This window comes from Entelurus aequoreus, linkage group LG03, assembly GCF_033978785.1.
Source record: "Entelurus aequoreus isolate RoL-2023_Sb linkage group LG03, RoL_Eaeq_v1.1, whole genome shotgun sequence".
NCBI classification, from domain to species: Eukaryota; Metazoa; Chordata; class Actinopteri; order Syngnathiformes; family Syngnathidae; genus Entelurus; species Entelurus aequoreus.
Genome location: NC_084733.1, coordinates 89075238 through 89102493, shown reverse-complemented (window position 1 = coordinate 89102493; position 27256 = coordinate 89075238). Strand labels below are relative to the sequence as shown.

The 27256-nt window shown below is 38.3% G+C and overlaps 1 protein-coding gene across 1 annotated transcript; it reads left to right on the top strand.

The window, feature by feature from the left end:
- The first annotated feature begins 250 nt into the window (after nt 1-250).
- LOC133647062 (endoplasmic reticulum-Golgi intermediate compartment protein 2-like) lies at nt 251-27256 on the top strand. The gene is made up of 13 exons (XM_062043119.1): nt 251-700; nt 754-862; nt 5610-5656; nt 8960-9027; nt 10499-10539; nt 10818-10919; nt 14801-14893; nt 18554-18609; nt 18717-18815; nt 21160-21257; nt 21354-21516; nt 23972-24051; nt 27006-27256. Exons 1-13 carry the CDS (start codon nt 595-597, stop codon nt 27102-27104), a joined length of 1161 nt encoding a protein of 386 aa, XP_061899103.1. The 5' UTR covers nt 251-594; the 3' UTR covers nt 27105-27256.

The following is a 27256-nucleotide window of genomic DNA, read 5'->3' as shown; positions in this document are numbered from 1 at the left end:
GTTAAATCTTACTTGTGAAAAGTAATCCCCCGATTCCTATTTTCAACAGTCCGCTCATTTGAGCAGGAAAACGCTGAACACCATCTTTGTTTTCTACCTGTCAACTGTCAGTTTAGGCTGCTCGCCGGCTCCTCATCACCACTTCAAGATGGCGGCCCAATTTCTCGCGTCACAGCAGCCAATGCTGCGTCTACTTATAAGATGTCTATGTAGAAAACCATATAACCGATAACCGTGTCTTACCTTGGCGTGCGAGCACCCACCGCTAGTAGGCGCTAAGTCAAAAATGTGTGCGGTTTTCTTCCCAAAACAGGAAGTCTCAAAAACCTGTTCCACTTGCCCGTTTTCCCTCACGGTTTTCTTAATTTATGACCTTCTATCCTCGACTTAGCCGACAAACTAAACATAAAAACCACAAACTAATTGACCGTTCGCCCTGAGTTAGCCTAGCGAGCTACCTCCATGCTAGCTTGCTGGCTAGCGGCTGTCATGGCGCCAAGTTGACTCTCCGGCCAAAAAAAAAACAAAAAAACGACGAAAAGTCGTCCGACAACATTCTCCGTTTATGGCAGCGACGGCTGAAAGCTCACCAAGATGAGGAGATTGAGCAAAAAGAAAGCCTTGACGCTGGTCAAAGAGCTGGACGCTTTCCCGAAAGTCCCCGAGAGCTACGTGGAGTCGTCAGCCAGCGGCGGCACAGGTGAGGCGGCCACAATCCCTCCTTCACACCCGCTGAACGTCTCTCTGTTTTAGTGTCGCTGATTGCGTTCAGTGCCATGGCTGTTCTAGCCTTCCTGGAGTTCTTCGTGTACAGAGACACATGGATGAAATACGAGTACGAGGTGGACAAAGACTTCAGCAGGTGTTTATTGTTTATTTTGTTTATTGTTTATTGTTGACCGCCATTAGCCGACGCACAAACGCCAGGCCAGTCTTCCTGGGGGTCCTTTTCAAAAAGCTCAAAGTACAATAATATAATGCACAGATCCAGTTACAAAACATGAACAAATCCAGTTGTAAATAAAGAAAGGAATAAGGAAAATAAAAATAAAATTCTCCAAAAAAAAAATAATAACAGTACGAATCACAATAATCTTAGAGAAAAATGTAATTTGAAACATTTGTTTGCACGTACAACACTTAAGACCTTCAGTATATCTGTAAGTGGAATTAAATTATGGAATGGATAAAACAAAGCAATAAAAAATGTACTAATATGATCCACTTCAAGAAACTCTTCAAACTTAAAGTGTTTACAAAGTACAAAGAAGAAGAACCATGATAAACATTCTGAATTTATTTCATCCATCTATCCCAGGGGTCGGCAACCCAAAATGTTGATAGAGCCATATTGGAGCAAAAATACAAAAACAAATTTGTCTGGAGCCGCGACAAATTAAAAGCCATATTACATATAGTGTGTCATGACATATACATTGAATTGAGATGACTTAAAGGAAACTAAATGAGCTCAAATATAGCTACAAATGAGGCATAATGATGCAATATGTACATATAGCTAGCCTAAATAGCATGTTAGCATCGATTAGCTTGCAGTCATGCAGTGACCAAATATGTCTGATTAGCACTCCACACAAGTCCATAACGTCAACAAAACTCACCTTTGAGCATTCACGCACAACGTTAAAAGTTTGGTGGACAAAATGAGACAGAAAAAGAAGTGGCATAAAACACGTCCTAGAAAGTCGGAGAAAGTTATACATGTAAACAAACTAAGGTGAGTTCAAGGACCGCCAAAATTAGTAGGACAAAACGGCGCTCGCCAAATACTCGAATCAGGGAAGCATGTTTAATACAAACAGTGTGATTTATAACAATTAGGGAGGTTTGTGTCATGTTTGTCCTCCTACAGAAACATATTAAAAGAAATTATTATTATTTTTTCCCGCATCTTTTTCCATTTTTCATACATTTTTTAAAAAGCTTCAGAGAGCCACTAGGGCGGCGCTAGAGCCGCGGGTTGCCGACCCCTGATCTATCCGTTCATTTTCAAAATAATCTTACTCATCTCACCATATGAAATATAACTTACTTCACCGAGTATTATATATTTATTTGTTTATTTTTATTGTGATTACTTATGGAGTATATTGTGAATGAATTGAGAACATGAAGTGAACAAAAGTTTTAGCAACTAATAATAATAATAATAATAAGACTTAGATTTATATAGCGCGTGGCGAAGTTGGTAGAGTGGCCGTGCCAGCAATCGGAGGGTTGCTGGTTACTGGGGTTCAATCCCCACCTTCTACCATCCTAGTCACGTCCGTTGTGTCCTTGGGCAAGACACTTCACCCTTGCTCCTGATGGCTGCTGGTTAGCGCCTTGCATGGCAGCTCCCGCCATCAGTGTGTGAATGTGTGTGTGAATGGGTGAATGTGGAAATACTGTCAAAAGCGCTTTGAGTACCTTGAAGGTAGAAAAGCGCTACACAAGTATAACCCATTTATCATTTATAGCGCTTTTCTAGACACTCAAAGCGCTTCACAGAGAAGTGAGAACCCATCATTCATTCACACCTGGTGGTGGTAAGCTACTTTCGTAGCCACAGCTGCCCTGGGGTAGACTGACGGAATTGTAAAACTGTTATGTAAAAGAAAAGGGGTAGGATTAAATAAGCTCTGCTTTTTCCTACTCCTTTTCGAACATGTTGAGAAGAGAAACAGGAAATTGTGATGTATCATGTTGTATGCTTGCATGTTCCAAATAGAGATGTCCGATAATGGCTTTTTGCCGATATCCGATATTCCGATATTGTCCAACTCTTTAATTACCGATACCGATATCAACCGATATATGCAGTCGTGGAATTAACACATTATTATGCCTAATTTGGACAACCATGTATGGTGAAGATAAGGTACTTTAAAAAATAAAATAAAATAAAATAAGATAACTAAATTAAAAACATTTTCTTGAATAAAAAATAAAGTAAAACAATATAAAAACAGTTACATAGAAACTAGTAATTAATGAAAATGAGTAAAATTAACTGTTAAAGGTTAGTACTATTAGTGAACCAGCAGCACGCACAATCATGTGTGCTTACGGACTGTATCCCTTGCAGACTGTATTGATATATATTGATATATAATGTAGGAACCAGAATATTGATAACAGAAAGAAATGGGGGGAGGGAGTTTTTTTGGGTTTGTGCACTAATTGTAAGTGTATCTTGTGTTTTTTATGTTGATTTAATAATAATTAAAAAAAAAAACCCGATACAGATAATAAAAAAACTGATACCGATAATTTCCGATATTACATTTTAACGCATTTATCGGCCGATAATATCGGCCATCCCTAGTTCCAAATAAACTCAAACTCAACTCAACATTAGTGCGCCGTGGGAGATGATGTAATTTCCCGTAATTCCATCTGTCAGGTTCAGACACACGGGCAGCACGGTGGAGGAGGGGTTAGTGCGTCTGCCTCACAATATGAAGGTCCTGGGTTCGATCCTGCGCTCGGGATCTTTCTGTGTGGAGTTTGCATGTCCTCCCCGTGACTGCGTGGGTTCCCTCCGGGTACTCCGGCTTCCTCCCACCTCCAAAGACATGCACCTGGGGATAGGTTGATTGGCAGCACTAAATTGGCCCTAGTGTGTGCACTGCAAAAAGTCAGTGTTCAAAAACAAGAAAAAAAAAAAATACAAAAATGAGGGGTATTTTATTTGAACTAAGCAAAATGATCTGCCAATAGAACAAGAAAATTCGGCTTGTCAAGACTTTCCAAAACAAGTAAAATCAGCCAACCTCAATGAACCCAAAAATACCGTAAAATAAGTATATTCTCACTAATAACAAGTGCACTTTTCTTGGTAGAAAAAAGAGAGACATTTTTGCTCAATATGTTTAAAAATATTCTTAAATTAAGTAAATGCTAGTGCCATTATCTTGACATAATGACATCATGATTATTTTTTTTCATGCTTGAAGTAAGAAATTATTACTTTAAAAAAGTAGTTTTATACTTGTGAGTGTTAATGACACAGCTTTGCAACAGTTGATATTCTAGCTTCAAGCATGTTTTACTCAATATAGCTTATCAAATCTCAGCAACAAGCTGTAATATCTTACTGAGATCATTTAGGACCAAAACCATTAAAACAAGTAAAACACTCTAACATAAAATCTGCCTAGTGAGAAGAATTATCTTATCAGACCGAAAATAAGCAAATATCACCCTTATTTGAGATATTTCATCTTACTTAGATTTCAGTTTTTGCAGTGTGAATGTTGTCTGTCTATCTGTGTTGACCCTGCGATGAGGTGGCGACTTGTCCAGGGTGTAGCCCGCCTTCCGCCCGAATTCAGCTGAGATAGGCTCCAGCACCCCCCGCGACCCCGAAAGGGACCAGCGGTAGAAAATGAATGGATGGATGGAAGATTCAAACACCGAACTATCTATTAAACAGGACGAGAAGCAAGGAATTAAACACAGACAGTATTCAATTTAGCTCATGAGGAGAGCGAGTGGAACTTCCCCCTCGTACAGTGTCACCCCACGCTCTGAGGAAAAAGTTCCCGCGCTTCCCCATTTATTTGGGCGTTCCCTGATTACATATCTGAAGCTGCTTCTAAGGGGAGGGGTCACATTATGCAGCAACCTAGCACTGGTTCATAAGCAGTTAAAACAAAATGTGCTTGGCGCGGTGTCAGGTTTGCCCCTTCTCTGCTCGTCCGCCTTATCTTCTTGGAGACTTCGATTCCTCCCGTGGCTGTCCAGATCTGAAAAACAGACACTTCTACGGCAAGGCGCATTCCAGACACTCAGTGGAGATTTACAAGCTGTCCGCCTTTGCATGAGCACAAGTGGATAGTAACCAGGGCCACCCGAACTTCAAGCAAACAAGTTGTGTGATAACTTATATACAATTATTCTGACACCATCCATCCATTTTCTACCGCAGGTGAAAAGGTATTTAATGCTTAAACCAAAAATAAACAAAAAGGTGAGTGCCCCTGAGAAAAGGCATTGAAGCTTAGGGAAGGCTACGCAGAACGAAACTGAAACCGAACCGGCTGCAAAGTAAGCAAAAACAGAATGCTGGACGACAGCAAAGACTTACAGCATGTGGGGCAGAGACGGCGTCCACAAAGTACATTCGAATATGACATGACAATCCACAATGTCCCCCACAAAGAAGGATAAAAACAACTTAAATAGTCTTGATTGCTAAAAACAAAACAGGTGTGGGGAATAGCGGTCAAGGCAGACATGAAACTGCTACAGGAAAATACCAACAAAACAGGAAAAGTCGCCAAAATAGGAGCGCAAGACAACTACTAAAACACTACACACAGGAAAAAAACAACATTTCCTAACCACAGCGATACTTCTACCCATCTTAGCGACAAGTTGATTGATATATTCGGACCACGAAAGTGTATTACTAAGTGTAACGCCCAAAAGTCTTACTTTAACCTCCTGTTTGATTGATACTATTGAAATCTGTAAGTTTTTTTAAGTGTAGGATTTTTTTCCCAGACTATGTTTAAAATGTTTAAAACCAGTCTATTACTTGCAACCCACTCAGTGTTTGTTGTCATTTCCTATTAAATGTGTTATTTTCTGTTCTGGTGCAGCAAACTGCGGATAAACATCGACATCACAGTAGCCATGAGATGCCAGTGTAAGTCATTCCATTTGAACTCATCATCGATACAGACACAGGGACACTTCATTAGGTACACCCATACCTTCTTCTCATGCAGGGGTCGGCAACCCAAAATGTTGAAAGGCCAAAAATACAGAACACAAATCTGTCTGGAGCTGCAACAAAATTAAAAAAGTCTTATATAAGTGTTATAATGAAGACTGCGCATGATGTAAGTGTCTATATGAGTTATAATAGCCTACTATCAAAATGACTTTAAAAGTATTGTTTAAGTGTTATAATGAAGACAATTGATTGAGACTTTATTAGTAGGTTGCACAGTGAAGTACATATTCCGTACAATTGACCACTAAATGGTAACACCCGAATAAGTTTTTCAACTTGTTTAAGTCGGGGTCCACTTAAATTGATTCATGATACAGATATATACTATCATATATACTATCATCATAATACAGTCATCACACAAGATAATCACATTGAATTATTTACATTCTTTACAATCAGGAGTGTGGAGGGGGGGTGGGGTGGGGGGGGTGGGGGGGGTGGGGATATGGACATCAAGTAGTGGACATAGAGAGAGAGAGAGAGAGAGAGAGAGAGAGAGAGAGAGAGAGAGAGAGAGAGAGAGAGAGAGAGAGAGAGAGAGATCAGAAGGCATAAGAAAAATAATCTGCATTTGATTGTTTACATTTGATTATTAGCAATCCGGGGAGGGTGTTAGTTTAGGGTTGTAGCTGCCTGGAGGTGAACTTTTATAGCGGTTTTGAAGGAGGATAGAGATGCCCTTTCTTTTATACCTGTTGGGAGCGCATTCCACATTGATGTGGCATAGAAAGAGAATGAGTTAAGACCTTTGTTAGTTCGGAATCTGGGTTTAACGTGGTTAGTGGAGCTCCCCCTGGTGTTGTGGTTATGGCGGTCATTTACGTTAAGGAAGTAGTTTGACATGTACTTCGGTATCAGGGAGGTGTAGCGGATTTTATAGACTAGGCTCAGTGCAAGTTGTTTAACTCTGTCCTCCACCTTGAGCCAGCCCACTTTAGAGAAGTGGGTAGGAGTGAGGTGGGATCTGGGGTGGAGGTCTAGAAGTAACCTGACTAGCTTGTTCTGAGATGTTTGGAGTTTAGATTTGAGGGTTTTGGAGGTGCTAGGGTACCAGGAGGTGCATGCGTAATCGAAAAAGGGTTGAACGAGAGTTCCCGCCAGAATCCTCAAGGTGCTTTTGTTGACCAGAGAGGAAATTCTGTAGAGAAATCTCGTTCGTTGGTTAACCTTTTTGATTACCTTGGTTGCCATTTTATCACAGGAAAGGTTAGCCTCTAGAATGGAACCTAGGTAGGTGACCTCATCTTTCCTGGTGATGACACTGTCACCTACTTTTATGGTGAAGTGATTGACTCTCTTAAGTTTGATGTGGGACCCAAACAGGATGGATTCTGTTTTACCCAAGTGGATGGATAGTTTGTTGTCAGCGAGCCAGGTGCAAGTTCTACAGAGCTCAGCACTGAGGATTTTCTCCACCTGTGACTTGTCCTTGCCGGATACCAGCAGGGCAGAGTCATCCGCAAACAAAAACAATTCAAGACGTGTCTATATTAGCTATAATAGCCTACTATCAAAATGACTTTACAAGTCTTATATAAGTGTTACAATGAAGGCAACACATGATGTAAGTGTCTATATTAGCTATGATAGTCTACTATCAAAATGATTTTAAAAGTCTTATATAAGTGTTACAATGAAGACAACACATGTCTATATTAGCTATAATAGCCTACTATCAAAATGACTTTACAAGTCTTATATAAGTGTTATAATGAAGGCAACACATGATGTGTCTATTAGCTATAATAACCTACTATCAAAATGACTTTAAAAGTCTTATATAAGTGTTGTAATGAGGACAACACATGTAAGTGTCTATATTAGCTATAATAACCTACTATCAAAATGACTTTACAAGTCTTATATAAGTGTTATAATGAAGACAACACATGATGTAAGTGTCTATATTAGCTATAATAGCCTACTATCAAAATGACTTTAAAAGTCTTATATAAGTGTTATAATGAAGGCAGCACATGATGTAAGTGTCTATATTAGCTATAATAGCCTACTATCAAAATGACTTTAAAAGTCTTATATAAGTGTTATAATGAAGACAACACATGATGTAAGTGTCTATATTAGTTATAATAGCCTACTATCAAAATGACTTTAAAAGTCTTATGTAAGTGTTGCAATGAAGACAACACATGTGTATATTAGCTATATTAGCCTACTATCAAAATGACTATGTGTCGCAGGCTGAAGCAAATCTTTGTTGACAGAAATGTTGAAATGTAATATTTATTCTACACATTTTTACAACATTAGAATCCATTAGTAAATCAGAGGCTACTCAGAAGGTGCGATAACTCCTGAAAATTACTGGATTTGAATGGCCAAAGGTATAGATGTGTGTGTCCAAGTTAAAGGAAACGGCATGCTGTCTTCTAATAATGAATTTATTACAATCTTTGGCAAGCTGGGTAATGTTTGCTGTGGTCCGGAACAACATGGCAGCCAATATTACATACAGATAATGTGTCATGAGACATGCAAATATAAATTATATAGAAAGAGGATAAAAGTAAAGGATATTAAATGATATACCTACAAATGAGGCCTAATGATGCAATATGTACATAAAGCTAGCCTAAATAGCATTTTAGCATGGATTAGCTTGCTGTCATGCACTGACCAAATATGCCTGATTAGCACTCCAACAAGTCAATAACATCAACAATGCGCACCTTTGTGCATTCACGCACAGTTTAAAAGATTTGGTGGCCAAAATGAGACAAGGGAGTGGAAGATTTTTCATGTAAACAAACTGTTGCGTCACAGTCCACACTATGGATATTTCAAGAATCGCCGAAATGAGTAGGAGAAAATGATGTTCACCAAATAGTGTCATCAGTGAAGCATACACACAAACATATTAAACGGTGAGCTTTCTGACAATTAGGAAGGTTTGTCCTCAAACAAAAAACATACTAAAACAAAACAAAAATTCCCCCCCCCATCTCTTTCCATTTTCAATCCTTTTTTAATATGCTCCAGGGAGCACTAAAGAGCCGCGGGTTGCTGACCCCCGTTCTAATGAGATTATTAGAAACCTCTGCCGGTATGACGACGCAGTGCACTTCCACAAATGACAAACATGTCAAATAATACTTGAAAATGTACGATAATTATACATTTCTGATATCTACGAGTGTGTCAAATGTTTGAGTGTGTACTTTATGTTGACGTGTGTTTTTGATTCTGCAGATATAGGTGCAGATGTTCTGGACCTGGCTGAGACCATGGTTGCTTCTGATGGCCTTACATATGAACCAGTGAGTGGTTTAAATGTTCCTATTGGTCCTCAACATTTAAAAAAAAAAAATCTTGAATTTAAAGGGGAACTGCACTTTTTGGGGGGAATTTTGTCTGTTGTTCACAACCCATATGTAACACGAGCACACATGTTTTTCTTTTTTTATGCATTCTAACTCGTAAATAAACACTAGCAAAATTCCGCTAACAATGGAGCAGATGGGAGTCTCTATTGTGCCTATAAAGCGCTCTAAAAACCTTTTATATACACGCTGTAAGTATATATGTAATGTAGTAACAGGCACATTCATAATAACATAATTATTACGTGTTCTGCTCATTGTAAACATATGGCATATTAATTTTACGGGCGCATCACAACGTTCGCTTTACCCTTCAAAAACAACACAGGTAGAAGTATTGCTAAGTGCTAAATAAAAAAAAACAATATACAAACATAATAAAACAATCACTTACTCTACAAAGTCTGTTCTCACCTGGATGCCGACTGATGGGATGTTTACATCTTCCCGTTTAGATGAAGAATTAATCATAATGCTTTCGCAGGTTAAAAAATAAAGTGCCACAAACAAGCGTCTTTCCGTGTCTTTCTCGTGATTCCCTGTGGATGTCAAAGTTGACTGTAATAATCGATAAAAAAAACAAGCAAACCGGAGTTTTGACCCAGAGAAGGCAGGGTCGGTAAAAAAAAATTTTACAAAAAAATCTGCGTCCCGGGGACGCACAGACTTCCATACATGCGCCTCCTTTTTGATTTCAATGCGTAAAAAGGCACAAAAAGTGCGTTAATGCCAACAGTGAGTACAATATACTTCTACAACACCACACGTTCGTGGACCCTTTTGTCAGGTTCAAACACTGATGACATCTATTAAACAAGACAAGAAGCAAAGAATTAAACAGAGACAGAATAAAATTTGGCTCAATTGAGGAGTAACGTCTGGACTGTACTCTTTGTACAGTTCCACAACGCTCTGGCAAAAAATTGTACGCCTCTTTTATTTGGACTTTCCCTGATTACATGGCAACAGTTGTTTCTAAACAGCCATCGCCTTTGATTACAACAGTTCAAAAGAAAAGGTCGTCTGGAGGGGAGTCTGGTCCTGCTTCCTCTCCGCTTTTGTAGTTCTTGGGTCAAGACTTATATCTTTCTGTTGATTACAAAACATGAAAGAAACAGAACACCTTCATGTTGCTTCCCATCCTACACAGTGGAGTTTTACAAGCCTTCTGCTTGGTAGGTTCAAAGACAGCTTTTGTCTTCTCGCCAGGAACTCATTTCAACACAAAGTGTTGTGATAACTTAGACACAATTATTCTGACACCTTTCTTAAGCAAATGTGTCCAAACAGCTGAAAAATTGCGTTTAAGAACGATAAAAAAACTTAAGAATAATTAAAATGTCCGTTGTTGTGTATTGTTTACTTGTTTTCTTTAATGAACTGTTTTTTTTTCTCTCTACCTTTTTAGGTCAATTTCGAATTGTCGCCACAGCAAAGACTATGGCACATGTAAGTAGACTTGATGACGTCTTTCAGCGTCCTACATTCTGAGGAAACAAACTATTTCACACACTTTCATTGGAGATAAAAGGAAATGAGTGAAAAGGTCACATATTTACAATGTTGTCTTCAGAATATCTGCTATTCATTTGGGCATATCACAGTTTAGTCGAGCACTATACAAGCAATGTGAACCACGATCATAAAGGAATCAACAAAGTATGTTAAACACGGGTAGAATTGTCTCTCTGTATGTTTGTTTATTTCTTTTTGAAAAACTTTTGCAGGACTCTTCTTCACATCCAGGAACGGTTAAGGGTGGAGCACTCCCTGCAGGATTTGATCTTCAAGAGTGCGGTAAAAGGAGCTCCAGCTGCTCAGTCTGGCAGGTGCTAATCTTCTTGTATTTTATAATGCAGGCGTGTGGTCGAAAATCCGTCTTTTTTTTATCTCTGTAAAAATAAAAAATAAATATTTTCCGTTTTTCTTCGTTTTTTTAGACCTACAATGTGTGTTAAAATCTTGATCGTCTCCTTGTCATACCTGCCAATAACTACGGTTGTTAGTGTCAGGTTCAAACACGGATGACATCTATTAAACAAGACAAGAGGCAAAGAATCAAACAGAGGCAGAATTCAATTTGGACTCAATATTGAGGAGAAAACGTGTCGACCTGTAACCTCTTACAGTGTCACCCACGCTCTGCCAAAGGATTGCACTCCTTCTTTATTTGACTTTCTCCCCCCACCTGACCACAGCTGCTTCCAGAGGGAAGTGGGTCGTAAACAGCGTTGCCTTTGGTTACAGAACAGTTCAAAAGAAGATGTCGTAGAATAGTTTAAAAAGAGTTCCATAAAATAGTTCAAAAAGAGTTCGTAAAATACTTCAAAAAGAGTTCGTCTGGAAATTGGGCAGATCCTGCCATCTGTCCGCTTTGACGTCACAGTGGAGTTTTACGAGCCTTCCTCCTGGTAGGCCCCAAAGACAGCTCCCGGTCCCCCTGCCAGGAAGTCAATGTAATACAAAGCTTTTGTGATAATTTAGAAAAAATGATTTTAACAGTTAGTAGTAGTGGTAAAAAATACGGTTTTCCATTAAAAAATGATGAACTTAAAGATGGAAGCGATGTAGCGAAGCAACTCCACGGCTCAGGGGACAAACTACACGGGAAACATCAATGATGATTGGTTGGTTTACGTATAAGAACATCCATGATTGGTTGGTTGTTTACTATGATGAGTCACCATTGGTTAAGATTAGGGCAAAACATTAGGGACAGGCCAATCAGAGGCAAGATAGGGCGGGTCCTGGAACCAGGAAGTGAAATCACAACAGACATCCCAAATGACAAGGAGAGAGTCAATAGACGGAATATAATATTCAAGCGGGCGATTTATTTATTTTAAAAAACTAGTGGAAGATGGCAGAGGGATTCTTTTCCCTAGATGTTTCTTTTAGCGATGTAGACCACGTCCAGGAAACCCAGCATGTGTCTACTTGGCCACATTTGGACAAATGTATGCGTCTGGATAAAACAATTGCCGACATTTGAGTTGTTTACCATGTAAGCCCACGTGGAAGAGGTGGAATACACATTTAAGAACACACCTGATTGTGGCAGACATGTTTGCTACAGTATAGCCCAGGGGTCACCAACGCGGTGCCCGCGGGCACCAGGTAGCCCGTAAGGACCAGATGAGTAGCCCGCCGGCCTGTTCTAAAAATAGCTCAAATAGCAGCACTTACCAGTGAGCTGCCTCTATTTTTTAAATTTTATTTATTTTACTAGCAAGCTGGTCTCGCTTTGCCCGACATTTTTAATTCTAAGAGAGACAAAACTCAAATAGAATTTGAAAATCCAAGAAAATATTTTAAAGACTTGGTCTTTTATTTGTCTTCACTTGTTTAAATAAATTCATTAATTGTTTTACTTTGCTTCTTATAACTTTCAAAAAGACAAATTTAGAGAAAAAATACAACCTTAAAAATGATTTTAGGATTTTTATACACATATACCTTTTTACCTTTTAAATTCCTTCCTCTTCTTTCCTGACAATTTAAATCAATGTTCAAGTAAATGTATTTTTTTATTGTAAAGAATAATAAATAAATTGTAATTTAATTCTTCATTTTAGCGTCTGTTTTTTTGACGAAGAATATTTGTGAAATATTTCTTCAAACTTATTATGATTAAAATTCAAAAAAAATATTCTGGCAAATCTAGAAAATCTGTAGAATCAAATTTAAATCTTATTTCAAAGTCTTTTGAATTTATTTTAAAATTTTTGTTCTGGAAAATCTAGAAGAAATAAGGATTTGTCCTTGTTTGAAATATAGCTTGGTCCAATTTGTTATATATTCTAACAAAGTGTAGATTAGATTTTAACCTATTTAAAACATTTCATCAAAATTCTAAAATTAATCTTAATCAGGAAAAATTACTAATGATGTCCCATAAATTATTTTTTTAAGTTTTTGTCTTCTTTTTTTCGGTTGAATTTAGAATTTTAAAGATTCGAAAGTGAAGATAAACTATGTTTCAAAATTTAATTGTCATTTTTTTTCGTGTTTTCTCCTCTTTTAAACCGTTCAATTAAGTGTAAATATCATTAATTATTAATAATAACATAGAGTTAAAGGTAAATTGAGCAAATTGGCTATTTCTGGCAATTTATTTAAGTGTGTATCAAAATGGTAGCCCTTTGCATTAATCAGTACCCAAGAAGTAGCTCTTGATTTCAAAAAGGTTGGTGACCCCTGGTATAGCCGGTCTGAATGCTACATTTCATTTTAATCGGTGTTTTACAACAAGACAGTAGCTGACATGTTATTCATTATTTCGACTCTTTATATTTTGACATTGAATAGTTGAATCATTTTGAAACAAAAACAACGTGACTGCAAGATATTTGTTATTTCATGCTATAAATCACAAATGGCTATTCAGATAAAGTATGTTAGTTAATAGAATAAACATTTGTTTGTACTCTTTATGATTTTTGCGTTTGGAGCAGTTAGAAGTGGAGAGGGAGTCCAAGAGACAGAAAATGGCTATAAAATCCAAGGCAGAATCCACTAAAGCAGAAACAAAAAGGAAAATGCAAGCTGCTCAGAAATTTGCCAGGAAGGCTCATGTCAGAGCCATCAAATCCAAAATAGCCAAAGTAATGTGTAAATAATGTGAATAAGTAGATTAACCTTCTGTGGCTGTGAAGTGAACACTAGTAAGGTTGTAAATACTGTATAGAGTAGGCTAACCCATGTGGTTCCTGTGGATGTGAACACAAGTTGTAATTACTGTAGTGACTAAATAACATAGTGGCTGAAACAGACAAAACAATGTGTAAATAATGTCAATAACTAGATGAACCATCTGTGGCTGTAAAGTGAACACTAGTAAGGTTGTAAATACTGTATAGAGTAGGCTAACCCATGTGGTTCCTGTGGATGTGAACACAAGTTGTAATTACTGTAGTGACTAAATAACATAGTGACTGAAACGGACAAAGTAATGTGTAAATAATGTCAATAATTAGAAGAACCATCTGTGGCTGTGAAGTGAACACTAGTAAGGTTGTAAATACTGTATAGAGTAGGCTAACCCATGTGGTTCCTGTGGAGGTGAACACAAATTGTAATGACTGTAGTGACTAAATAACATAGTGACTGAAACAGACCAAGTAATGTGTAAATAATGTCAATAACTAGATGAACCATCTTTGGCTGTGAAGTGAACACTAGTAAGGTTGTAAATACTGTATAGTGTAGGCTAACCCTTGTGGTTCCTGTGGATGTGAACACAAGTTTTAATTACAGTAGTGACTAAATAACATAGTGACTGAAACATATATATATTTCGACATTAAATAGTTGAATCATTTTGAAACATAAACAACAAGATATTTTTTGTTTCATGCTATAAATCACAAATGGCTATTCAGATAAAGGAAGTTAGCTAGTAGAATAAACATTGTTTGTACCCCCATGTTTCCTCACCAGGGTCCCACCCTGGACCTGCGGCCCCCAGACCCTTGGCTTATTTTCATTTTTTTTCATTAAGTTCAAATCACATGCCTGCTGGCTGCAACCAGTAGAGTTGATGTTGATTCAATCTCAACTAGTTTTCTGAGGAAATAACTGTAAACCGCATTATAAATATTGCCAGACATGTCACAGTTGAGTCACTGAAATGAGATCAAACAGCACCATCTGCTGGATGTGGAAAGGCACTGACCCACACTCACCTTTTGAACTAATGTGTTTTTTTCAGCATGGACAGCAGCATATCTTTGACCGCCTGCAGGATTCACGGACATCTGTACGTCAACAAGGTGGCCGGAAACTTCCACATCACAGTTGGCAAGTATGTTCACACTTTTATAGTCCATATATTGATTTGTGGTCCTGGAGAACCTGGAAAATTGTTCTTGGGTTTACCACATAATGAAAATGGGGAAAAATGTTTCAGATATCCTGAAAATGACTAATCCTCCCCTACCTTGTGAGCGAATGTGATTAAAAGCTCTCCACATGTGAGTTTGTTGTCGCCTCATTTTCTGGGCAACATTAAGGCACAGCGTCTCTCCGCTTCTAGTCGGCGTGGTGTAAAAGCCAATAAAATGTGTATTTCTGCTTACAGCGGTTTTGCAAGTCAGTGTTTCCAACGAACTCTGGTGCCAAATTGATCAACTTTTTACAACCCATTCAAGGACTTGGCGCCGAGAGATAAAACTAGCGACATATTTGCCCGCAAGTGTGAGGTTTTTCCTCTCTACTCTCCACTGAGTGACAGACAGAGGAGACTTCTCGTGGGTGTGTTGTTTACTGAGTTGGATGTGCGCCGTAAGATGAAATGTATCTCTGATGTAATTAGAGGGTATTACAGTTAACTGGTCATCTTAACCCTGTAAGACCCAAATATAGAAAAACCTAAAAAAAATAAAAAGATTTGACCTTTCAGATGTTGTTGTAGGAGGCATTTGATGCAGAAAGTTAAAAAAAATAAAAAATTAATGTATGTTTTTAGAGAAATGTTGTAATATTGCAACATTGGGCTTTGATGGGAGCAAAATTTCTTTATTTGTACTCATATTGTCTGAACAACTAAGGGTTCATTTGCAGGGTTGATTGCTTACTTAGCCCCATAACGGTATATACCATTAATAATAATCACACATTAGTTATATTTTTATGAAGTCATTTATTACAAATATAAAAAATATGAAACAAGATACAACTCTTAAAAAACGCTTTTTCCCCCTCTTTTATAATTGCAACAATTATATAACAAGCTCTAAATGAAATTTGATGCATCTGTTTCACAATAACTACATATGTACATGCTCTAGTCTAGACATTGTAATAACAACCAAAAAATATATTTAAAGGTATTTTAATTACTTGAATCTGATGAATCCAGTCCAATGAAACAAATAGATGTTGTTCGAAGAAAACCTTGAGAGGTTGTGTGAGTTCATTGCCAGAAGGCGTGACTTATAAACAAATGTACGATCCAATAGCCTTGTGAGACTGAATAATAGGACCCAATGACCATGTAAATGTGGTAAAAAAATATATAACAGATTGTTTTTTAGGATGGTTAAAGGTAACATTGTCATTTTACAACAAGGGGTGTTACAGGGTTAAAGGGAAACTGCACTTTTTTTTCTTTTTTTTCATGTTCACAATCATTATGAAAGACATGACGGTGGATGGATTTTTTTTAAATGCATTGTAAATATTAAACTAGATGAGGCAAACAGACTGAATATTTTGAAGTTGGAACACTTAGAACCAGATGAAAAATGTGGGAGTTGTGGAACTTTGAAGAATGTCCCATTGATTTTGATGGGAATTTCCCAAAAATGTGGGAATTTCGGGAAAAGCGGGAATTTTTTTGAAAATGGTAAAAAAATGGAATGGCCTGAAGGAGTTGAAATGGTTGGTGTTGGAATTTTTTAAATCGGTCGAGAAATGTTGAAGTAGTAACATGTTGAATTGAGAAATGGTTTTACGGAATTTCGGGAAAATCAGGAATTTTTCCATTTCAAAAAACAACTTTGTTTTTTGTCCTGATTAAGAGAAATGTTTTGACGGTGGAACGGTTGAAATGTGTTGAAAAATGTGGGAGAAGTAGTCGCCAGGAAAAAGGGTGGAAATAGAGCTTTGAAAAACCAGGAATTCTGGAAAATCCTGGATTTTTTTTTGAACTTGGGAAAAAAAGGTAGTTTAAATTTCCAGGATGGTGGAATGTGTTGAAGGTGGAATGGTTTGAATCGGTTGAAAAATGTGGAAATGGTGGAAGTTTGAAAAATGGCCTATTCATTTTGAATGGGGAAAAATGTCCCGGAAAACCTGGAATTCTGGTTAAATCTGGGAAATTTTGGAATTTGTCAAGGGAAAGCCCGTGATTCCCGAATAGGCTGAACAGTTTGAAGTTGGAACGGTTTGAATCGGTTGAAAAATGTGGAAGATAGAGCGCGCCAAAATCTGGAGAAGAAGAAGTTGAAGAAGTTTAATAAATAGATGAATTTTGGTGTAGAAAACCATATATGTGAATGTTTTGGAGCATTCACACAATGGGAGCTCCACTATTTTGCCCATAAAATCAGATAAATAACCATTCAAAAAGCACCAACAATATTCCATTTACATTTGGTGACTTGAATATTAACAAGTTTTAGTGATACTGTTGTTATAAGCGCTAACGCAGACAAACTATTTATAACGGCGACATAATCACTTCCTGTGTCCCTATGTTTACGAGTGGGAAAGTGGGAACCTTTCATTACCGTTAAAAATTAATGGATGCCAAGTGTGGCGGGGGGTGTATATTGTAGCGTCCCGGAAGAGTTAGTGCTGCAAGGGGTTCTGGGTATTTGTTCTGTTGTGTTTATGTTGTGTTACGGTGCGGATGTTCTCCCGAAATGTGTTTGTCATTCTTGTTTGGTGTGGGTTCACAGTGTGGCGCATATTTGTAACAGTGTTAAAGTTGTTTATACGCAGTGTTTCTCATAAACTGCCAAGATACCTGTGGCGGTGGGGGCGTGGTCACTATATCATCGAGTAATTTGCATAATTTACTACAATGATATGATTTTCTCTAAAAAGGCTCAAAAAATGTATGCTTACTAATTAATAATAACAGTTTTGTTTTAAACGTCCATCCATCCATCCATTTTACAATATAATTACAACACTTTATGTACATATTTATATACAGATTTGAACAATAAGTTATTCACTGAAATATATTTAATTGTGGTTCTTACAAAAAATATATCTTATAAAATATAAAAGCTAAAATGTCTCTTAAAACTCTGCCCCTTTAATTAGTGCATGCTAAATAATTTAACTTTAGCCTACTACTACAACCATATTATTTACCAGCAACATAAAGTGAAACAGAGGCAGAGGTGTCCTGTCACAGTCAGTAACAAATAAACAGAAAACAGTAGTGGTCAAATACAAATAAGGCAACAAGAGAAGTATCCTACACGTCTCTTTTGTAAAGTAAATCTGAACAGCCTATATGGGCATCTACATCAACTATATGATTTGCCTGAGAAGCTGGAAAGGACAAAAAAAAAAATATATATATATTTTTTTTAAATTTGTGGCGGACGTAATTCTTTCGTGGCAGGCCGCCACAAATAAATGAATGTGTGGGAAGCACTGATACGGCCACCCTCAGTGTGACCTGTATGGCTGTTGACCAAGTATGCCTTGCATTCACCTGTGTGTGTGAAAAGCCGTAGGTATTATGTGATTGGGCCGGCACGCAAAGGCAGTGCCTTTAAGGTTTATTGGCGCTCTGTACTTCTCCCTACGTCCGTGTACACAGCGGCATTTTTCAAAAAGTCATACATTTTACTTTTTGAAACCGATACCGATAATTTGCGATATTACATTTTAAAGCATTTATCGACATCTCTAGTATAAACACACTTTTCTGTTGTAACATCGTTAAAAAGTCAGTTTTGCATTATTATGCTCGACTATCACCATATTTTTTTCTGCACAGGTCCATCCCACATCCACGAGGCCACGCCCACCTGGCAGCTCTCGTCAGCCATGACAGTGAGCGTGTGCCTCCTTCCTCCTTTGCCAATCATTTGTTTAGTTTCTTGCCAAAGTCACTCTGGCTTGACTTTTTTTGTGTTTTTATTTGTATTTTTTAAAAATAGGTTTTAACTTCTCCCACCGCATCGACCACCTGTCTTTCGGAGAGGACATCCCTGGCATCATCAGCCCCCTCGACGGCACAGAGAAAGTCACCACAGAATGTAGGACATGCTCCGTTAGCAGTGGGGGTGGGCCGATACATCGATTCCGTGTTACATCGCAACATCTTATCGAGGAGCAAATGCTCAAAAGTCAGTTCTTTTCTATGGTAGCAGAAAGACAAAACACCCAGACATTTGTTAAAACAAAAAAGCCACAGAAAACTCAACTCAACAGTCAACACTATACATGACGCTACAATATTAAACCTGCAGAGTTGGGCAAAAAACCTGAAGATTTTAGTTCAAGTAGATACAAACTTGATTGCACAAGCAAAGCTGATCTACCAAGACTGTGCGCAGAGGATTGCACGTCTTGGTAGGGGTGTAACGGTACACAAACGTTTCGGTTCGGTACGTACCTCGGTTTAGAGGTCACGGTTCGGTTCATTTTCGGTACAGTAAGAAAACAACAAAATATACATTTTTGGGTTATTTATTTACCAAATTTGCAAAATATTCCACCAAAAATATTTTTCTTAGTGGAATATTTGATGTGAAGTAATGGGAACCTTGGATAGGTCAATAATTCATAATAACATTGATTTTGATTCAATATTATGTTTTGAGCAAAACAACTTTGTTTTATTAGTCAACATTGCAACTTTTTCTAAATTACATTTCACCTTTAAGCTTTTTTATTTCACTTTTGTTATGTTTTTGTTTATTTTAATAGTATTTTTTAGAATGTGTCGTGGGCCTTTAAAACATTAGCTGTGGGCCGCAAATGGCCCACAGCCACTTTTGACTCCCCTGCTATAGATAATAAAAAATTAAATCTGATAAATCTATGAATAAAAAGCATAACTCTCTCATAACTCTTATCATAACTCTCTCGCTCTCTCTGTCTCTGCCCCTCCCTCACCAACGCTGCTGCACACCTTCACAATTTGTTTTGTGTTTAACCCCTTCTTAACCCTGAACGTACATTGAAAATACACGCAACCCTAACTCAAAATGCCGGACATTTGAGGCATTTAAGAAACTCCGCCCGGACAGCTCTGCGAAGGAGGACATGTCCGGTGAAAAGAGGACGTATGGTCAGTCTATCCTAGCCCGTTAGCTGCTAGCATGCCGTGTGTTGTGCGTTTTTTACACCAGTGTTTTTCAACCTTTTTTGAGGCAAGGCACATTTTTGTCATAAAAAAAATCCGGAGGCACACCACCAGCAGAAAACTTTAAAAAATGTAACTCCACCAAGTCGTCGTGTCTTATTTTGAGTGTGTTGGTGTCTTCCTGTGTGTAGTGCTTTAGTTCTTGTCTTGCTTATTTTGGTGGCCATCCCTGTATTGCCGGTGTTTTCCTGTAGTGGCTTCATGTCTTCCTTTGAGCGCTATTCTGCGCACCTGCTTTGTGTTAGCAAGCAAGGCTATTTACGTTGTTGCTATCCTTCTTTGTGTGGACATTGTTGATTGTCATGTCACGTACGGATGTACTTTGTGGATGCCGTAAGTTTTTGCTGTCGTCCAGCATTCTGTCTCTGTTTACTTTGTAGCCAGTTCAGTTTGACTTTTGTTTTGCATAGCCTTTTCCTTTCGTTCATTTTGGGTTTATGCATTACATACCCTTTTTACCTGCACTCTGCCTCCCACTGTGGTCTGCATATCGGGATCACAACAAACCCTCCTCGTCTCACCCGACACATTCCGACTTTTACAAAGCAATGCTGCCACCTGCTGACATGGAGTATTACGTGGTTACCCTGCCGAGTTTTACGCAGCACAGACTCTAAGCAACGGCACATTATTGGCAGATTCTAATTTTGGATTTGCAAAAAATATTTTTGGGATAAATTAGGTGAAGTTGCATAATTTCCCACGGCACACCAGACAGTGTGCCGCGGCACAGTGGTTGAAAAACACTGGTTTACACAACGTGCGTTACGCTACTTAATATGTCCGTGTGGAAACTTGTTCGGTACACCTCCGAACCGAACCGAAACCCCCGTACCGAAACGGTTCAATACAAATACACGTACCGTTACACCCTTACTGTTAGTGAATTAAGTGTACTTTTGTAGTTATTTCCCATATTTCTACACAATAACTCAGATATGGTAACACTAGCGAGCAGTAGAGAATATGGAGTGATTTTTGGTCCAGATCATGTTTTGCTTTATTCATTATTGACGCGTTTCTTGCTACTTTATGGTGTATATTTTTATAGTTCATTTTATCATCTATTATTACACCCAAAAATGTGTTTTATTTGACCCTTTCAATGTCTACTCCGTCGATTTGTATTTGTGTTTGACTTGTAATACTTGAATCTTAGCACTCTGAAGTGTGATGGCACACCCCGAGTTAGCATGCTCCATAATTGAATTGTCTCTCTTTGTTTCTGCCAGCTAACCACATGTTTCAGTACTTCCTCACCATTGTTCCTACCAAACTCAACACCTACAAGGTCTCGGCGGACATGCACCAGTACTCGGTCACGGAGAGGGTAGAGTTTTATTTTCAAAAACCTATTCCTCAAAACAGTCTTAAAGTGTTTTTTTTATTTTTTATTTTATTACGTGACAATGTTTGTCCTCTGCAGGAACGAGCCATAAACCACGCTGCAGGCAGCCACGGCATCTCAGGGATTTTTATGAAGTATGACATTAGCTCTCTGATGGTGAAAGTCAGCGAGCAGCACATGCCGCTATGGAAGTTTCTAGTCAGGCTGTGTGGCATCGTTGGAGGTATCTTCTCCACTACAGGTACACCATCAACCTAACACACTTACTGTGTATATTTTTCCACAAGCCAAACAGTCCCACAATTAATATTTTTAATTGGAGTACCTAAAATGTATCAGAAGTTTATTTGAGAAAATGTTAATTAGTTTTAAATTCAAAAGTTCAATTTTTTTTTTACCATACTTTAAAGGCCTACTGAAATGAATTTTTTGTATTTAAACGGGAATAGCAGATCCATTCTATGTGTCATACTTGATCATTTTGCGATATTGCCATATTTTTGCTGAAAGGATTTAGTATAGAACGACGACGATAAAGTTTGCAACTTTTGGTCGCTGATAAAAAAAAGCCTTGCCTATACCGGAAGTAGCGTGACGTCACAGGAGGAAGGATTCCTCACAATTCCCCGTTGTTTACAATGGAGCGAGAGAGATTCGGACCGAGAAAGCGACGATTACCCCATTAATTTGAGCGAGGATGAAAGATTCGTGGATGAGGAACGTTAGAGTGAAGGACTAGAGTGTAGTGCAGGGTGTATCTTTTTTCGCTCTGACCGTAACTTAGGTACAAGGGTTCATTGGATTCCACAATTTGTCCTTTTTCTATTGTGGATCACGGATTTGTATTTTAAACCACCTCGGATACTATATCCTCTTGAAAATGAGAGTCGAGCATGCGAAATGGACATTCACAGTGACTTTTATCTCCACGACAATACATCGGTGAAGCTCTTTAGCTACAGCGCTAACGTGATAGCATCAGGCTCAAATGCAGATAGAAACAAAATTTTAAAAAAAACCCTGACTGGAAGGATAGACAGAAGATCAACAATACTATTAAACCATGAACATGTAAATACACGGTTAATAATTTCCAGCTTGGCGTAGCTTAACAATTGAAGCTAACTTAGCTACGGAGCTAACGTGATAGCATCAGGCTCAAATGCAGATAGAAACAAAATTTAAAAAAACCCTGACTGGAAGGATAGACAGAAGATCAACAATACTATTAAACCATGAACATGTAAATACACGGTTAATAATTTCCAGCTTGGCGAAGCTTAACAATTGAAGCTAACTTAGCTACGGAGCTAACGTGATAGCATCAGGCTCAAATGCAGATAGAAACAAAATTTTAAAAAACCCTGACTGGAAGGATAGACAGAAGATCAACAATACTATTAAACCATGAACTTGTAAATACACGGTTAATAATTTCCAGCTTGGCGAAGCTTAACAATTGAAGCTAACTTAGCTATTTATATTTACATCTAACACAATTTCCCAACTCACATGGAAATGGGGTTTGTATAAAAATAATTTAAAAATAAAGTTAGCGGTATGAGCAATACTAGTATGGGCTGCTTGCATTGCAGCAGGCCCATAATAATAGTTGTTTAATGTTTTTAATCCTGAAAAAAACAAAAAAATTAAAAAAAAATGTGATTCTCAAAAATGATAAATCGCTTTAGAATCGGAATAAATAAAAATCGAGATTTGGACGTGAGTGGATTCTTTTGAGCACCCCTCGTGCCTTCCATATTTAGTTTCTTAAGAATGATAGCTCTTTGTATCACACAAAATTGTGTAGTGGACCACTGGTTACATGGTGGTGGAAAATGTTACAATTCATCATGAAAATTAGGGATGTCCGATAATGGCTTTTTGCCGATATCCGATATGCCGATATTGTCCAACTCTTTAATTACCGATATCGATATCAACCGATACCGATATCAACCGATATATACAGTCGTGGAATTAACACATTATTATGCCTAATTTGGACAACCAGGTATGGTGAAGATAAGGTACTTTTAAAAAAAAATGAATCAAATAAAATAAGATAAATAAATTAAACAAATTTTCTTGAATAAAAAAGAAAGTAAAACAATATAAAAACAGTTACATAGAAACTAGTAATTAATGAAAATTTGTAAAATTAACTGTTAAAGGTTAGTATTATTAGTGGACCAGCAGCACGCACAATCATGTGTGCTTACGGACTGTATCCCTTGCAGACTATTGATATATATTGATATATAATGTAGGAAGCAGAATATTAATAACAGAAAGAAACAACCCTTTTGTGTGAATGAGTGTAAATGGGGGAGGGAGGTTTTTTGGGTTGGTGCACTAATTGTAAGTGTATCTTGTGTTTTTTATGTGGATTTAATTTAAAAAAAATAAAATAAAAAAACAATACTGATAATAAAAAAAAACGATACCGATAATTTCCGATATTACATTTTAACGCATTTATCGGCCGATAATATCGGCAGACCGATATTATCGGACATCTCTAATGAAAATGTTTTGAAAAAAACAACACATTTTTTAGCTGCCATTCTACGATTAACATTTAATTTTCCAACATATATTAAAGTACAGTACTTCCTCAATGATATGGGAAAAGAAGCATTATTGGCATAAAAAGTTCTTCTGTCAGACAGTAAAAAGTATTTTCTTTGTTGCAGGCATGCTGCACGGCATGGTGGGCTTCTTGGTGGACGTGGTCTGCTGTCGCTTCCAAACGGCGGTCTACACACCTCTCAAGGTTCTCGTCCACTTTGTGAATTTAATGACGTTGCATTCCGCATCAGATTTTTCACTGCAGTACAGGCGCGTACAGAGCGCCCGAAGCGGACACAATAAAAGGGCTGTTGGCAACCTTGAGCGAGTCCCTAGAGGGCGCTAACTTTCCAAAGTGTTCTAAGAATTATATCCCACCCCTTTTCTGCTTTAAGCACATAAACCATGCCCCATGAGTTATGTTTGTTGTCAGCTAGGGATTTAACGATTTCAAATATCATGGTTTGATATTACCACGATATTAAAGGCCTACTGAAATGAATTTTTTTTATTTAAACGGGGATAGCAGATCTATTCTATGTGTCATACTTGATCATTTCGCGATATTGCCATATTTTTGCTGAAAGGATTTAGTAGAGAACATCGACGATAAAGTTCGCAACTTTTGGTCGCTGATAAAAAAAGCCTTGCCTGTACCGGAAGTAGCGTGACGTCACAGGTTGAAAGGCTCCTCACATCTCCCCATTGTTTACACCAGCAGCGAGAGCGATTCGGACCGAGAAAGCGACGATTACCCCATTAATTTGAGCGAGGATGAAAGATTTGTGGATGAGGAAAGTGAGAGTGAAGGACTAGAGTGCAGTGCAGGACGTATCTTTTTTCGCTCTGACCGTAACTTAGGTACAAGCTGGCTCATTGGATTCCACACTTTATCCTTTTTCTATTGTGGATCACGGATTTGTATTTTAAACCACCTCGGATACTATATCCTCTTGAAAATGAGAGTCAAGAACGCGAAATGGACATTCACAGTGACTTTTATCTCCACCACAATACATCGGCGAAGCACTTTAGCTACGGAGCTAACGTGATAGCATCGGGCTTAACTGCAGATAGAAACAAAATAAATAAACCCCTGACTGGAAGGATAGACAGAAAATCAACAATACTATTAAACCATGGACATGTAAATACACGGTTAATGCTTTCCAGCCTGGCGAAGCTTAAAAATGCTGTTGCTAACGACGCCATTGAAGCTAACTTAGCTACGGGACCTCACAGAGCTATGCTAAAAACATTAGCTATCCACCTACGCCAGCCAGCCCTCATCTGCTCATCAACACCCGTGCTCACCTGCGTTCCAGCGATCGACGGAGCGACGAAGGACTTCACCCGATCATCGATGCGGTCGGCGGCTAGCGGCGGCTAGCGGCGGCTAGCGGCGGCTAGCGGCGGCTAGCGGCGGCTAGCGTCGGATAGCGCGTCTGCTATCCAAGTCAAAGTCCTCCTGGTTGTGTTGCTGCAGCCAGCCGCTAATACACCGATCCCCCCTACATCTTTCTTCTTTGCAGTCTTCATTGTTCATTAAACAAATTGCAAAAGATTCACCAACACAGATGTCCAGAATACTGTGGAATTTTGCGATGAAAACAGAGCTTTTTGTATTGGATACAATGGTGTCCGAATACTTCCGCATCAACGATTGACGTCACGCGCATACGTCATCATACATAGACGTTTTCAACCGGAAGTTTAGCGGGAAATTTAAAATTGCACTTTATAAGTTAACCCGGCCGTATTGGCATGTGTTGCAATGTTAAGATTTCATCATTGATATATAAACTATCAGACTGCGTGGTCGCTAGTAGTGGCTTTCAGTAGGCCTTTAAGGCCACGCTACGATATTATTGCAGTATATAAAATGCCAGAGTGTGTAAACTGAAGTGGCAGGAATGATTAGGATAAACACACCTATTGTCATCGAACACAAACATAACGCTCAAATGTTCTAATCATATTTTGTACTACAAACAAGTGTTTCTAAGTGCCAATAATTGCGAGAGCAAATATTAAAAAGAATAACTTCCAGTTGATGTCTTTAAAGTGACAATGTAAACATCCAGTGTTAAAAAATGTTCAGTCTAGTGCAGGCCTGGGCAATTATTAGGACCCGGGGTGCCAAATTAAGAGGAAAAGAATGTGTCTGGGGGCCGATATATCTATTTTTAGGAACACTAATACAAAACCTCACAATAATGTCTGATTGAAAGCTAAAAACATTGACAGACCGTCTTAAAAAACGGAATGGAATTTAAAAATGTTTTTACTGAATGAGACACCCAGAATGTACATGAAAATAAAGAATGTTACAATATTAACTATGAAGGATAAAACACTGAATATTGACAACACCCCTCTCCATCCACATATTTTACAATTAGAGATGTCCGATAATGGGTTTTTTGCTGATATCCCGATATTGTCCAACTCTTAATTACCGATTCCGATATCAACCGATACCGATATATACAGTTGTGGAATTAACACTAAAGTTAAAGTTAAAGTACCAATGATTGTCACACACACTAGGTGTGGTGAAATGTGTCCTCTGCATTTGACCCATCCCCTTGTTCACCCCCTGGGAGGTGAGGGGAGCAGTGGGCAGCAGCGGTGCCACGCCCGGGAATCATTTTTGGTGATTTAACCCCCAATTCCAACCCTTGATGCTGAGTGCCAAGCAGGGAGGCAATGGGTCCCATTTTTTTATAGTCTTTGGTATGACTCGGCCATGGTTTGAACTCACAACCTACCGATCTCAGGCCGGACACTCTAACCACATTATGTGTTAATTTCACGACTGTATATATCGGTATCGGTTGATATCGGAATCGGTAATTAAGAGTTGGACAATATCGGGATATCAGCAAAAAAGCCATTATCGGACATCTCTAACGGAGAAGTGGTTTATCCAATCACATACAATGATTTTTTTTTTTTTTTTTACAAGGCCCCGCATCTGCGGTCCTCTCCAAGGTTTCTCATAGTCATTCACATCGACATCACACTGGGTTGTGAGTTTTTCCTTGCCCTTATGTGGGCTCTGAACCGAGGATGTCGTTGTGGCTTGTGCAGACCTTTGAGACTTTGGGCTATATAAATAAACATTGATTGATTGATTGATATATTTTATCGTTTCAGGAGGAGAATCCCGGTGCGCAGCAGACCAACCATCAAGCCCCGCCTCCTCCTGCGGAGTCCAACTCAGTCGTGAGTCAGCTGACATCTTGCTCTTCTTGAAAGCTAAATAATGTCACTTTAAAAAAAAAAAAGATAAAGTCCCGTATTATCACAAATGACAGTGTTTTAACATTAATACCACACACACACACACACACAAAAGGTGCCTATGTGTAAACGTTTATTAAATCAAATCTTGATATCTTGTTATA